Source organism: Anomalospiza imberbis, chromosome Z (assembly GCF_031753505.1).
Source record: "Anomalospiza imberbis isolate Cuckoo-Finch-1a 21T00152 chromosome Z, ASM3175350v1, whole genome shotgun sequence".
NCBI classification, from domain to species: Eukaryota; Metazoa; Chordata; class Aves; order Passeriformes; family Viduidae; genus Anomalospiza; species Anomalospiza imberbis.
In genome coordinates, this window is record NC_089721.1 from 12,677,333 (window position 1) to 12,693,079 (window position 15,747).

The following is a 15,747-nucleotide window of genomic DNA, read 5'->3' on the forward strand; positions in this document are numbered from 1 at the left end:
CATTCTTGTGGTAGTAGCTAATGTTATGAGGTCAACTCATTAACAACCATCAGTCCTACAATATCAAATATTTCTACAGTGTAAACTTAGAATGCACCACTCTCAATTTTCCCCATTTGCTGTTTGAGTTTACCACTCAAAAACTTGGCTGAACAAGATGTTGATAGAGAGTTTTTTTTCTATGTCTTTACTGCCAAGCATCCTTTTCAGTTTAAGAATACTTTCAAAATATGCCATGGGATATGGAGGACGCCATTTAGGGCACTAGAAGACAAGCTGAAATATACACAGGAACCAAGACCTTATAATAAAGTACACTGCCATATCCTACTTCTGCAGAAAAAAAATTGAACCAAATGGGCAAATACAATCCCTTAAAATCAGTATATTTTCATTTTGGAAGATACGGACAACAGGTACACATCATGTTCAGTAAAGATTTGGCATGGGATACTAAATTACTATTTCAAAATTAAATTCCATGAATGACAGAGACAGTTAAAACAACAGCAGTGGAGGGGGATATTATCTTTGTCAGCAACAATAACTAGACTTAAAGAGCAACTGGCCAAAGTTATTAAATTAGGAAACCACTTAATTTTTTCCCCTATGTTTCCCCTATGAAGAGAAATGATATTATGAAAAAATATTTCCAAATTCAAAGGTTTCATTATTCAAGTAAAAGAAATTAGATGTATTTAACACTAGATCTGGACAAAAAACAAAACAACAAAACTGTCACTTTAAAAAAATGAGATATGATCACATTTTACAGTATCCATGTTGTAATACATGGTATCATTAATACAGGTGATTCTGTGAAGGATGTGGAAAACCCCCAATTTGTATTTCTCTATAAAAACTGCTTACATTATTAATGTAAATTACTAGGTTTTGCTAAATGGTATTATGCTAGCCATACAAAGATTAGAATTGCCTACATTTAAAAGCTGCATCATTAGAATTCCTAACTGAAGTTACAGGCAAAATCTCTAAGTTCAAGCATGTTCTTTAACCTGATAGGTAGACTTTTGCATCCAAGAATTCACATGAACCTCTAATTGCCATCTGCCAATACAGACTTGCTAGCAGAAACTGATTGCTGCAGGATGGCAATAGTGCTGGCTATACTGCCACCATATCACCTATTTAAAAAGACAATCCTTGTCTCAGACAGTTTATCACAGCAAATATGCAGGCAGAGAACAGGAATGAAGACAGTTTAAGAATTCAAGCCAACTGTGAGAGAAACTCACACTGAAGCCCTTCACCTCAACACAGCACTTGGGAGGAGAAAAAAAATGCACCAGTAGCACTCTGCTAGGTACACTCATTGTCCCTCATGTGCAGCAGAAGGTTGTGAATGTTCATGCAGGAAAACATCTCAAAGACTGGCAGGTGGCATATAAACATCAGATTCAAGGAAAATCAGACTGCCAGAAAAATTAAGTAAAAAATGGCAGAGTTAATCACTCCACCTTTGTATACTTTACAAGGCTAGAAATATGCCAGCCCATGTGCTTTCACAGATTTTAATTTTTCAAGCACAGCTATGACAGTGAGTGATAAAATTTAAATTCAAAATATTACTCTAATGAGTAACGAAAATAAAAGTAATGAGACATCAATATCTATATTTTTATGTTATTTATTTACAGTCTAGTATGTTATATAGTTAAGTAGTACCACAGAGGCATTCTGGGATTAGATTTAACTGTCCTACTGGTCATAAACAGAAGTTGTCTGGAAAACATGCTACAAATGGAACAAAACAATAGAACCAGCAAGTAATGTAAAAATCTAGAAACTATTGCTTACTGCCTATAAAAATCTGAGACAAGCATTCATTCATATATAGAGAAAGGACAGAAAAAAGGGAACTGTAAAGCATGAATACTCTACAAAGATACATTAACGTATACTTTAAAAATTAATATATACTGATGAAACACTTAAGAGCCCTTTTTTTATGCTTCTTTGGTTCCAGTAACATTCTCTACATATTTAAATATGGGGGAAATGTTAAGTAAACAGACATATTTTTGAAGAGTTTACTTAAAAAAACCACTACACGGGACATCTCCAGTGAAAAACGTAGCTTTTCCTTCATAAAATTCTGTAAATTATATTTCATATAAATGAAATATATTTCATATATTTCAGAAGGAATAGACCCTCTAGATATAAATACAAAGGCGGGTAACACAAATTGCCCTTCCTTCACCTCCAAAATAGTGCTGATAGGCCCAATTCCTCTTACGCCCTCACCTACAATTAGATACTTCACCTGAGGTGTTTACAGGAGGACTGCAGTCACCCCACAGGCTGTACCTCTTTGTCCTCACACTGTTAAGAGACCTTGAATGATTACTGATTCTTATCTTGGCTGACAACAACAACTGCCTAAATTATACAGGATGATACATAGGCACCAATTAAATTATGATTTCTCTGAAGAAAAATATATCTATAAATACATATATAAATGATTCCACAGTCTACAGCTGGCAGATGAGTATTCCTTCTGCTTCTATTTACAAATACATACATACATACAGAAACATGCACACATTCAAATACAGATGGCTCATATGGTGTCACATTTCAATATCCTCAAGGAACAACAATTCTAACAAAAAATACTCTCAAAACTATTCAAACTCTGGGTACAGCTTAAATAATCTACAATTCTTGCACTCACTCTCAGAAAAATCTGTACTAAATTAGTAACAATTTCATAACTGAACTCCTGCTTTGACAAATAATAACCAGCTGTTGGAAAATAATGTTTCCCAGAATGAAAAGAAAATAGCTAATTTAAAGATAAGTAACAGCTTAAACAAGAGTAACTACTTAAGCAGTCTGCAAAGAACTTACTTCTCAATGAAAGTGGCCAGCTAGGTGCATGACCAGGAAGCAGCAACTCTATCAGTAAGTGATGAACAAAATAAAGCTATCAATAAAAATTAACTTAGACAAAATAATGAATGTTTTACTTTACACAACAGCTTACAGGAGGGCACTGCAAAACACTCTCTGCACTTTTTTAATTGTGTAGAAAGGTTATGAGGCCTGAAAAAAATCCCCATACTCTGACTAATAAGAGAGAAGCTGTAACATGCTTTCTCCAAAAAACAAAGGTACAAAGTCCATACTTGTTCAGTCTTTTCTATCTAAGCTCATGTGTTCTGTACCCAGGACTTCCAGCTTACAAACCCTTTGTCTCTTTAGTGAGCATATGATGAGTACAGCATTCCCAAGGAAGCGTAACAGTTAGGAAGTTTTATACAGACATAAACTAGACAGCAATGCTAAGCACTGAAAAACTTTAAAAAGTGATCATGTACTTTGACTAGAAATCATGACAGTTTTAATCAGGCCCCTATTTGCATTGTATAATTTTATTTACAGTGTGAAATCTACTTATGTTCTCTGCATTTTGCATGACTGACCCAAGAAAGCTCTCAACCTAATCAAATCATTACTGATACTAAAACTTTTCATTTTGTTTGCAGAACACTGGTATTGGTAATTCACTCTGAAGGATGTAAGCATTATATATAATAGCTAATTATGCCTGCAAATTGCCTCCAAACTCATACTTATTTTCAAACTTATTTTCAGCCTACAAGGAACAGTAGGCATGAGTACTTATGACATACTTCAGATTTCATTATAAGCATTTTCCAGCAATTTCTCCTACACTGAATCATAAAAATCCAAACTGTGTAGGGCTTTCAGAATACTCTTACGAAAGAGTCAACACTGCCAATATGCTATAACAGCAGTCTAACAGAAATTTAGACTTTATTCTTGAAGCCAGACACTAAAGTTCATAGACTCTTAGATTATCTACTGAATCAATCCTTTTAATTTTTTTTAATTTAAAGCATCTTTGCTTTAAATAAGATCAGTTAGCAGAGATGGTAAGAAGGCAGTGCAGTTTTTTAAATCTGTCTCCTTACTAGAAGTATTCCACCAAACATACTTGTACTAGTGAATCAAGATTTTAAAAGTCACAGGAACTACCTTCTGTATTCTAAATTCTGAAGTTTTAATGGGATATATTTTCAAAAAGGCTAAGATTGGAATGCAAATCTAGAGATCATCTAATCCAATCAGCTGCTCAGAGCAGGGTCAGCTAAAGGACGTTGCTCAGGCTCCTGTCCACAGTATCAACATAGATGGACAATCCACACCACTCCCCATCAGTCTGTCAGCTCCCAGGAACCATGCCCTGTTGTCAAAACCTTTCAAGTGCAGTTGCACATTCTTTGTGATGACATCAACCAGCTCCTGCAGCACTCCAAGATGGACCCCATTAGGTACCATGAACTTGTATACATCAGGTTTATCTAAACACTTTAGTCTGACTCACAAAGGGTAAGTCTTCCTTGAGCCAGACTTTCCCTGTGGTCAGTGGGACCTGGGGTTCCTGAAGTAAAGACCAAGGCAAAGCAGACAGCGAGTGCCTGTTCTGCATCCTTTGTCACTAGATTCTCCACCTCATTCAGTAGAAGACCCAGATTTTTCCTTGTTTTCCTTTTGTTGCTGTCCAAGCCTTTCTTCTTGCTGCCCTTCACATCCCTCGCCAGATTCAATTCCACATGGGCTTTGGCTTTGCTAACTTCATCCCTGCCCCTGCATACTCAGACAGAGTCTCTGTGGTCTGACTGGGTTACACAACTCTGCTCTCACCTCTTGTAAATATCCATTTTAGGTCTGGATTTTGTCAGGAGCTTCCTATATATCCACATAGCATTCTTATTCACCTTTTCATGATTTCATCGGGAAGAACAACTCTTGAGTTTAGGAGAGAAAACTTGAATCAAATGCTACCTGCTCTCCCTGGATCCCTCTTCTCTCTAACACAACCTGTTTTTTTCTAGGCTACTCTACAATGTAAATCAGCTGATTAAACTGAAGAAAGGTTTTTGCCAAAGACAGCTGCTGGGATCTTCTGGGAAACCTCTTTATTAACACTGTGTTATGTAAGTAACATCAGTTTTATTGACTGAAACTTGAAAAGCAATTTCAACACAATGATGTCTATCCTTTGCCATCTTAGTTCCATCAAAATTAATTAGTAATATAATCTGAAAACAATTTTATTACTTTCATAACTAATTTTACTCAAGTACTTACCATAATCTAAATCTAAAACATATGGGTAAATGGAATAAATGCAACTGTTAAAATCTGCTCCACCTGATAGACATATTTTTTCAGTAAACACTTCACTTACCACTACACTAAGCATACTTTTTAAAGGTGTGTGCCTCACCATCTGACAACCTATATTGTCTAGTGAGAAAAACAAACTCAATTACAGTGTATATAGCTAAAGAATCACTAACTGGGAGAATCACATCTGGGAGTCATGCTGGCATTCACATCAGAGAAAAAAGACTCAGCTGCTAAAATGTGGAAAAATGACCCTTAAGAAAAGTTCAGCTCTTTTGAATAGATTAGAAAATGAAGCAATTCTAAAAATTAATCCCTCTAGAAAAGCAAACAGTTTCATGGAAATTGGCCTGCTATCTGGTCTAGTCACTGCACTTTGACATGTCCTTGTTTAATTTGCTATTGCAAAAGCTAAGGGAAATAAGAAGTAAAATATTATTAATCAGTCTAATCTAGACACCAAGAGTCAAAGTGAAAGATTTTTTTTTAATATAGGGGAACCTCTAATGTAGGAGTATTCCAGCTGAAAACATTACCTTCCCAATCAAGATGGAATGTTTTACTCTTTTTTAGTGCATAAACATAATCAGAAGCAAAAGCAATATTAACTTGTACTTGGCAAAACTGAAAAAATTGCAAATAATTGAGAATTTAAACCCGACAGCATCTACTTCCAACAGAAATCCTGCACTCCTTCAGGGCACACTGAGAAGAGCTCTATCGCCACTTACTGGGCAGCTACAGAAGTCTGAGGTTTGAAAACAGCACAGGGATGGCTGCAGAGCCACTGCACGGACAGGCAGCTCATTTACGCTGAGGACACAAGTCTGACAGAAGTTTTTCTTCCTGCTTTTAGCTCTCACATGCCATATATTTAAGGGCATCATACTTCACTGTTTACCTGCACCTCAACCATTACTAAACCCTGCAGCCAGAGCCAAAGGCTTACCTCCTTCCCAGTCAAATAACACTGTAATAATGAATTGCTACATTCAAAATATTAAGGTAGAACATGTGAACTTAGGCTGGATTTAAAACAGTGTAGGACTGTCAACACAAATAACTGGATTGGGGTTGCTGGGTTTTGGAATTGCTTTCAGTTTTCTTTTTTTTTTTTTTTTAACTCCAGCGTATGTGGGCACATCCACACTTGGTGTCTTAAGATGGATAATTCACCAGTATTTTAAGTTTCCTATAAGCAAAAAAAATCTGCTTTAGAATATTAATATTCTCCATACTTTCCACCAACAGACAATATTCTGTTCATAGAAATCACAGAATAACCTGAGTTGGAAAGAATCCACAGGAATAATCAAAGGCCACCTCCTTGCTCTGCGTATGATAAGAATAGCACCATGTGCCTGTTCCCAAAAGACTGTATGTTTGTATATATTTGTTTCCCTGCTCCTTCTCACCCATCAAACAAGCATACAAATGAGATACTTCTTCCACACATCTGCCTTTTCTTGCTGTTCTGACGGGATCACTCATTTACAAGCCATCTTCAACACTGCCTACTTATCAAATTTCTAGAACAAAGTCTCCTTAACAGTGTTTTTCACAGTAACACCCCCACTGTGCCGATCAACTTAGTCAAACACGTTTTTCTGGTAGACTCTTAATCTTTCTTCCCATCCCAAAAAAAAATGCAAAATATGGATCAGACACTGTCGTCTTCATCACTGTTTTTCTTCTGTTTGTCTGTCTCGGCTTATCAGGTGCATGTACACACACATTACAGCAGGTATAAATACTCCTCAAAGAGTTCCAGGAAAGCTGAAAACGCACAGAGGGTTTCCACCACCTCCCAAACAATCCCCCCATACCACTTCCCAACTTTGACAGCAAGCAAATAACACAGGCTGCATACATTCTGGTGCCTGAGAAGCTCATTCATTATTCCCTCCCCCAGAGAAGCACTGAGAGCCGACCTTACAAATACCGAACAGTGAGATCTCACTTATCCACACAAACAGGCTTATGGTGTACACAGAGACTAAGAAAACCATGGTGGGGTTTGTAACACCACCACTGCCTTCCCTTACCCTAAATATAAGCTGAGCAGACTAATAAAGGATAAACGTGGTAATGACCATTTTAGCTAAGTAATAGTGAGTCTGCTTATAAAATTCACCATATTAATTTCTGCCATGCATGCTAACTCAGAGTCTCTCTACCATAAGAAATTAATTTCTTACTTCCATTCTTTCTTTTTTTTCACCCCCTGCTTCTTCACAAGTTTTTCTTTTAGGATCCTCTTCACTCCACAAATAACACCAAACAAGAACCAACCTTCGTTATTTTCTAGTGCTAGGTCTTTGCTTTTCTTCTAGAATGCTGCACATTCCAACTGAGATCTTTTTTTAACTGCTACCACACTTTGATATTTCAGGACACAGTCCACCTTAAGTATATAATTATTTACATGAGTCTGCTTATGCTGCACAAATACGTATTTCAAGAAATAGACCTATGTGGTCTAGGCCTGAACACAATCACAGCAACCACTTTCTGTTAGAAAGAGTGAAACCTATGTGAATATTTTTTTAAGAGAAAATCTGTATGAAAGTTATGTACCCCAACAGCACCATATCACCATCATTGCCTGAACTGCAGAGTGTGCTGGAGTAACTGATAGAAAATGTTAAGTTCATGTGAGAACTTCTGTTGAGCCTCAGATATAACAGATATGTTAACAACTTCAGCATGCCTGTTGTAAGCCATTCAGAGTTTCTCAGTAGTTCTTATAAGTGCTTCTGATGAGAGATAGCTCTCCCTAAATTCACAAAAAATGCTTACACTGCTACTTATGCATGAGTGAAGCTTTTGGATTGTTTTCTAACCTACAGGTAACAGAGAACTCAGTTTCTAAGACAAGTGAAGATATTAAAAGCATCAAAAATTAGCTGCTGTTCAGTATGTCCCTGCCCTAAACCACATCGACAACAGAATATCTGCCACTCTCTCTGTCAAGAGACTTACTGCACTTTAAAAAATACTCCCCAAAAAAAATCAATAAATAACACAAAGATATACAACATCCAAAGCAAAACACAAGGAAGGCATATGTATAACAGAGGACAGAAATAAAAAAAAATCTGTTTAATATAGGTAAGTGCAAGACGTATTAGTGATACAAGATTAGATAAAAATATTTAGCAATCTCTATATTCCTAAAAGGACAGAATGGATCTACCTTTCTGTAGACCAATCTATGATTTATTTCTGGTGTTAAAAACAGAGATGTTAATTGACTATTAATTTGTACATTCTGTGTTTTTAACTATTAATATTAATGTAACCGATTTATGCAACTATTGCATTAAATCTATTGATTAATACAATGATGGGATGCTTAAACTTACTAAGTTTATTTTGGTTTTAATTTAAACTCAACTTTAAAAAGCTTTAAAATTTTTTTCAGAAATTATAGGCCTCATGAACACAAAAGAATCAACTGAAGTCACTCACTGATCAGTGTCATTATTTAAATGACCAGTTAAAAGAGGAAACTGTACTTAAATATTTGAAAATAAGCATTTTCTCAAAGAGATTTTGTATTTATTCATTACTTTTTTTTTTAAATCAGACCCAACCATACTCACAGTATGTTTATTATGATATATAAACTTGCCTGCATTAAACTTCCAAGTTGTTCTCTTTTCCACATTGCTCAGGGAACCCTTTTTTAGCATGATACTTCTTAAGACAAAAAGCCTTTGGAGCTGTGCAAACAGCACAGGAGCACCTGCTGACATTTTGGTAATATTTCTACCAGGAAAATAGTATCTCTGATCTGGGACAATAAAGATGGTCTTAAAAGAAAGGATAAAAATTTGTATGTCAAAGAATTCTGAAGATTTTAAAGGGACTACTCTCAGAACTGTTTCTTCCCCCTCCAGTGAAGATCTGGCCAAATTATGTAGTTAAGATATAATTCATAGTCCACCTCTCCCTCTCCTAACACACTTCGACTCCAAAAGGACTTCCTGCTTGAAGCACAACAAGACAATGGAACCACTCTTGCAATACCCTTCCAGAACTAGCAAACTCCCAATACTAAGAGGGCTCTTCCAGAAGCTCCTTGTACCAGACTTAACAAAGCACTGGGCAGATTAACAGCGTATTAGCTGCTTGGCAGTATTTGCCTGGGCACTGTGCACAGGCAAATAGGCTTACTCCCAGTAAGGGAAAAAGACACACTTTCAAGAGTGGCTAAAGTGTTACTTGTTGCATGGCTTATCACCCTACATCTTATTTACCTTTTCAGCTTTCAGATCCAGTCAGTTTTTCATCTCTTGACTTCTGTCATCACAGAATCACTAGGTTGGAAGAGACCTTCAAGATCATCAAGTCCAACCTATGCCCCAACACCTCAACTAAACCACCTCAACCAAGACAGCCATATCCTGTCTTTTTTTAAATACATCCAGGGATGGTGACTCCGCCACCTCCCTGGGCAGACCATTCCAGTGTTTTATCACACCTTCCACAAAAAGCTTATTCCTAATATCCAACCTACATTTCCCTTGGCACAGCTTAAGACTGAGTCCTCTGGTTCTGTCAGTGGCTGCCTGGAGAAAGAGACCAACCCCACCTGGCTCCAGATACCCTTCAGGAAGTTGTAGAGAGTGATAAGGTCACCTCTGAGTCTCCTTTTCTCCAGGCTAAACACCCCCAGCTCCCTCAGCTGTTCCTCTCAGGGCTTGTGTTCCAAGCCCCTCACCAGACCTGCTGCCCTCCTCTGGACATGCTCAAGCGTCTCAACGTCCTTCCCAAACTGAGGGGCCAGAACTGGACACAGCACTCGAGGTGTGGCCTCACCAGTGCTGAGTACAGGGGAAGGGTGACCTCCCTGCTCCTGCTGGCCACACTGCTCCTGATACAGGCCAGGATGCCGTTGGCCCCCTTGGCCACCAGGGCACACTGACTGCTGGCCCATGTTCAGCCAGCTGCTGACCAGTGCCCCCAGGTCCCTTTCTGCCTGGGCACTGTCCAGCCACACCATCCCCAGCCTATAGCATAGCAGGGGATTATTGTGGCCAAAATGCAGTACCCAGCACTTGGACTTCTACCTTCCAAGAGACTGACACACATTCCCAGCTTAGTGTCATCTCCAAATTTACTGATGAAAGACTCAGTACCCTCATCCATGTTGTCAATAAAAATATTGAACGGGACTGGCCCCAGCACAGACCCCTAAGGGACACCACTGGTGCCTGGCCCCAGCTGGATGCAGCACCGTTCACCACCACTCTCTGAGCCCAGCCATGCAGCCAGTTCTGAACCCAGCACAGAGTGCTCCCGTCCAAGCCGTGGGCTGCCAGCTTTTCCAGGAGTGTGCTGTGGGAAACAGCGTCAAAGGCCTTGCTGGAGTCCAGGTACACAACATCCACAGCCTTTCCTGCATCCACCAGGGGGGTCACCTGGTCATAAAAGGAGAGCAGGTTGGTGAAACAGGACCTGCCCCTCCTAAACCCATGCTGGCTGGGTCTGATACCCTGGCCATCCTATAGATGCTGCATGATGACACTCAGTATAAATTGCTCCATTACCTTACCAGGTACTGAGGTCAGGCTGACTGGCCTATAGCTACCAGGGTAGCTTCTCACCCTTCTTGTGAATGGGTGTCACATTGGCCAGCTTCCAGTCCTCTGGAACCTCACCAGTGAGCCAGGACTATTGGTAAATGATGGAGAGTGGCTTCAGAAGCTCATCTGCCAGCTCCCTCATCATCCTGGGATGGATCCTGTCTGGTCTCATAGATTTATGAACATCCAAGCAGCTCAGCAGCTCTGACTGCCTCCTCCTGCATAACAGGGGGCCCACCTTGCTCCCCAACACCAGAGGACAGTTGTCCTGAGGAGAAGCTGTCTTCCCACTAAAGACTGAAGCAGAGGAGGCATTAAGCACCTCTGCCTTCTCTTCATCTGCAGTTCCAAAGTTCCCTCCCACACCCAGTAGAGAACAAAGGATGGTCTTATCCTTCCTTTTTGCCATTAATATATTTGTAAAAACATTTTTTGTTATCCTTTACAAAAGTTGCCAAATTAACTTCGAACTGAGCTTTGGCCCCCTAATTTTTTTCTACATGCCCTAGCAACCCCCTTGAATACTTCCTGAGAGGCCTGACCCTCCTTCCAAAGACGATAGATCCTCTTTTTATTCCTAAATTCCTTCAAAACCTCGTTGCCCATCCAGGGTGAACGTCTGCCTCATCTACTCATCTTTTGGCACACAGGCACAGTCTGTTCCTGTGCCCTCAAAATCTCTGTTCTGAATCCCGCCCACCTTTCCTGGACTCTTTTGTTTCGAAGGGCAGCTTCCCAAGGAACTCTCTGAATAAGTCTCCTAAATAGGTCAAAGTCTGCCCTCTGGAAGTCCAGCGTAAAAGCCTTATTGATATTCCTCCTGATTTCACCAAATATTGAGAACTCTAATTTCATGATCACTATGCCCCAAGCGGCAACCTTTGTTGTTGTTATTATGAGAACATGCAAAGATAAGGTGGAATATATACTTTGTTTCCCAGCTGACCAGAGACAAAAACTTACTTAGTACCCAAAAGTAAAGGCAGAATGAAAGAAATTATCACTTTCAAATTATGGAAATTTTCAGTGCAGATACTAGCAAATTATTAGTGTTTAGAGAAGAGATTAAAGTATCATGCAACAGCTTTTCAGTCAATGAAAAAAAGAGTGAGACAACATGAGTACCTCCTATTTTCAGCCAAATTTGCTCCTTCATCCTTGAGCTCCTTACTTTTCCTTATACAATCTTCTGAAAGAACTTCCTTTCTTCTCTTAGCTGCGAGCACCCAGTTACCATCATCATCGTCACCCAGATCCTTGTCATCTGCAGCTTCTGCTTCGAACTGCTGAGACGTAGCTTTTGAGACTTTCTCACCAATCTTTCTCTTCCACCCAAAAGAAGCCATCTGTACAACAAGGAAGAATGCATTTTAAGCAGTTAGGTAATTTTACTTTTAAGTACACAGCAGGAAAATCACCCCTCGCTCATCTCGCAGCTAAAACATTAACACAGAGCGGCACTGCCCCACACAAAATTTAGCCGATCGGCTGCACCTGAGCTGCCACCGAGGCACGCACAGCCCTGGCGCCCGCGGCGGTACCCGGCGCTGCCGCCGGCCGCCTCTCCCGGCAGGAAGCGGAAAGGCGGGGCGGCCCGGCAGGAACCGGGCGGGAGCAGGAAGGAGTGAGGGCGGTGGCGGCGCCCGTGGCCCCGTCGGCGGCAGGGACAGCCGGGAGCCGTAGTTCGCCCGGGCGCGGGGCGGCAGGGCCGCTTGGATGCCGTGAGGCGCCCGGCGGCCCCCCGCTCCTGTGCGTGTGAGGCAGCGGTGGAGAGCGGGGCGAAGGGGACAAAACAGCCGGGCCTGGGAGTGCCACCGCCCGCGGTGCTCGAGTGTCACACGGGGACAGGTGCGGGACGGCGGGAATGTCCCCCGCGCGTCCCGACTGCGCCCTGGGACAGCAGCCACCCACCACGGACAGGCGGCTCCGGCCGGGAAGTCCCGTAAGGAGAATGCTCACAAGCACGGGTTTTTCCTCTAAAGGGGAAAATACACCACCACAACTAGAACACGAAAAAAAATTACAAAAAAAAAAAAAAAAAAAAAAAGAGGAAAAGAAAAAAAAAAAAAAACAACAAAGAGAAAACACCCCCCGCAAAAAAACTAAAGGGAAAAAAACAGCAAAACAAACAAAAAAACCCCCACCATCCTCCCCAAAAAACTCAAACCATAAAAAAAACCCCCACACAAAAAAAAAAAAAAACCAAACCAAACACTCAACTCCTCTCCCTCCCAAAAATACAAAAAAAAAAAAATAGAAAAAAACAACAACAAAAAAAAAAAAACTCAACAAAAAGAGAAGACAGGGTTTAAAACTGCAGGGCAGCAGTGTTTAAAACTGGTCCCTACTTGCAGGGACCAACACCGAGAGAAAAGCCCCATTTCCCCCATTTCGTGGGAAAGGATCAGTGAAGATGCGAGAGGAGGTGCATCACAATAGGGACGCAAAAGATGTGGTCAGAGTTTGTTCCTCCGTCTCAAATTCCTTTTCTGCAGCAAAAGTTTACAAGATCGAGGGGGAAAGCGTCAGTCAGATCAGGCGAGTATAGCTGGTGCACCAGCCTGGCCAGCTGGAAAATCTGCTGTAATCTTTGTCATGTTGCTGCTTCTTCTATAATTTTAACAGCTGCTGTTTTTAAAATGAGTGTAACAGTTCTTGTCCACTTACATGTAACACTAGAAAACAGCAAGTACACAGTTTCAAACAAGATGGTTCAGTATTTCATGTTTAATTAGTTTTTAGTTTTGAAAGTTAAAAAGTTATACAGTTAGAAACAAGCATTTTTGCCATTCAGCTTTGTCAAAAGAAATTAACAGGAAGTAGGCACATCTTTGTTAAAGAACAGGACTTCGTATCTCACAATGGTAATCAACTGGTAAAATAAAATTTAGCTCAAAGTTTGTATTAAACACTCATATCAAGACAAACATGAAAGGATTTTTTCTTCTTATTGCACCACCAAGATGAATTTTTATCCATTACCTAGTGATTTATATAGCACATGGACAGCCCAGCTTCATCCATGTTACTCAAAAAATTACAATACAAAGGCAAGGTAACTCATTGTACTCCAACAAGATTAAGTTTGGAAATACAGAATAACACACTTTACCAGTTGGTGTATCTGCATAAGCTACCTTACAACTCTGGCAGCTCTCATAGTGAAGTTCCATTTCACAGCCTATTGGCAGCTTCTAGTGCAATCCTAAAGGTCTGCAAGATCAGTAGGAATACGTGAAGAAAGCAATTTCAACAGCAAGATCCACAAAGCATAGGAAAGCCACGCAACAGGCAACTGAGTTCATCTTGGTTGTTAGTGCCCCTTTCTACCCTTCCCCTTCCCTATAAAAATCTCAATTCAATCAGAAAACCTTTGGCCATCAAAATTGATCTACTATAAAAATGTACTTTTATTTACAACTACATATATTGTACACTTCTGCAGAAACTTGCTTTAACTTTCTGATACCAAAACTAAGGACAAACCAGGGTTGTCTTAAAGACAAGAGGGCTGAAAAGGTATATAAAATTAAGAACTATTTTGCATCTTTACACCTTGCATGTGTTGTCAGCATTACAAGGACCAGACAGCATTTATAAAAAGTTTAATATATGCAAGTGATCCCAAACCAATTCCAGATGAGTAATTGCTACAATTTAAAAACCTGTGCGTTTGTAGTGTTTATACAAGTGCAATACTTAATTCCAAAATAAAGGGTAACAAAAATGAACACATTGATTTATTCAGTACATCAGTACCAATTCTTACAAGACTAAAGACAGGACTTCTTTCTAGGATTTGCAACTGGTCCCTCACATTGGCATCTTAAAGTTTTGGGGTTCAACTTCTGATACTACCTTTCACTTTGGAAAATCTTCCACTTTAAGGTACAGTGATACAGCCAATGTCCCTACAGGGACCATCTGTGACACATGAGGATAAAAAAATGAAGTTGTAAACTTGTACCCACCTATTAGACAGACCTCACAATCCCAGTTCAAAACACAGTTACAGCAGTTCAGGGGCTTAAAAGTAGCCTTATGTTTCTTCAGATTCTGTGCATGTGAATTTCTGAACTGCACCCAGCTGGCCAGGATTTAACCTGTTCCTGTATCTGTAGCTAGCGGCTTCCCATGGATAAAATCTCAGCCACTGGTAAGAATTTCCAACCATGTGAAGAGCCCAGTTTTCACTGTTCGTAATAATGCCTGGAGTTCCAGCCTCTTCCTTGGGGAACAACCTTTGAAACTGTGTAGGTTAAGAATATTATTTTGAAGCAAGCATTAAGTCTTGAATGCAAAACTAAGTATTTTATGACTGTTTATGTCTCCTACGTGCCAAATGAAAATGGAACCATGGCTAATTATATCCAATTTAAAGAGACTAAAGATTTTCATGCAAGCACTACCTGTGATTTTAACATACAAAGTTCAGGGCTTTTTCCTGAAATGCTGCAAAACCCATAAATGCAGAAGGACTTTTATAATGGGGAATTGCAATCTACTATTAAAAACTCTAGCACTCAAATTGTCATGATCAGTTTTCAATGCTCAGCTGAAAAGTTAGACTGTTTATTCAGTTACCTTAAATAGCTAAGTTTCCTATAAAGGTCGCCTGGGAAAAATTAGAAACCTGTTATGTGGTTTTCACTTCATACTAAATACTATATAGTATAACATAAGTTAACAGGATAACCAGCTGTATCAAAGTATGAACATACATATTAAGTCTGTAAATTTCAGATTCTGGAATAGCATGAAACAGCCCTCAGGCTCTGCTCTTACCTACAGGGACATGTTTCTAAGGAAAAGGATTCTCAGCCTGCTGTAGCAGTGGGGAGCTGCTCTGCTGCTACCACACCAAGATAACATGTACAGACAAGGAGGAGCTTCCTCACAGTTTCTCCACAAAGCAACATTTTGGTTTAGCCCATGGGATGCCACGTCTTCTCAGCATTAAGTCTCCTGCCAC

At 39.8% G+C, this 15,747-nt stretch overlaps 1 protein-coding gene across 1 annotated transcript in view; it reads right to left on the bottom strand.

The window, feature by feature from the left end:
- The window catches only part of TTC33 (tetratricopeptide repeat domain 33), a 41,807-nt gene extending 29,508 nt beyond the window's left edge, over positions 1-12,299 (bottom strand). Inside the window, exon 1 of the mRNA XM_068176925.1 lies at positions 11,901-12,299. Within this exon, the coding sequence (XP_068033026.1) occupies positions 11,901-12,121 (221 nt within the window). The 5' untranslated portion in view covers positions 12,122-12,299. The remainder of the gene's footprint in view (positions 1-11,900) is intronic.
- Between the last annotated feature and the right edge of the window lie 3,448 nt (positions 12,300-15,747).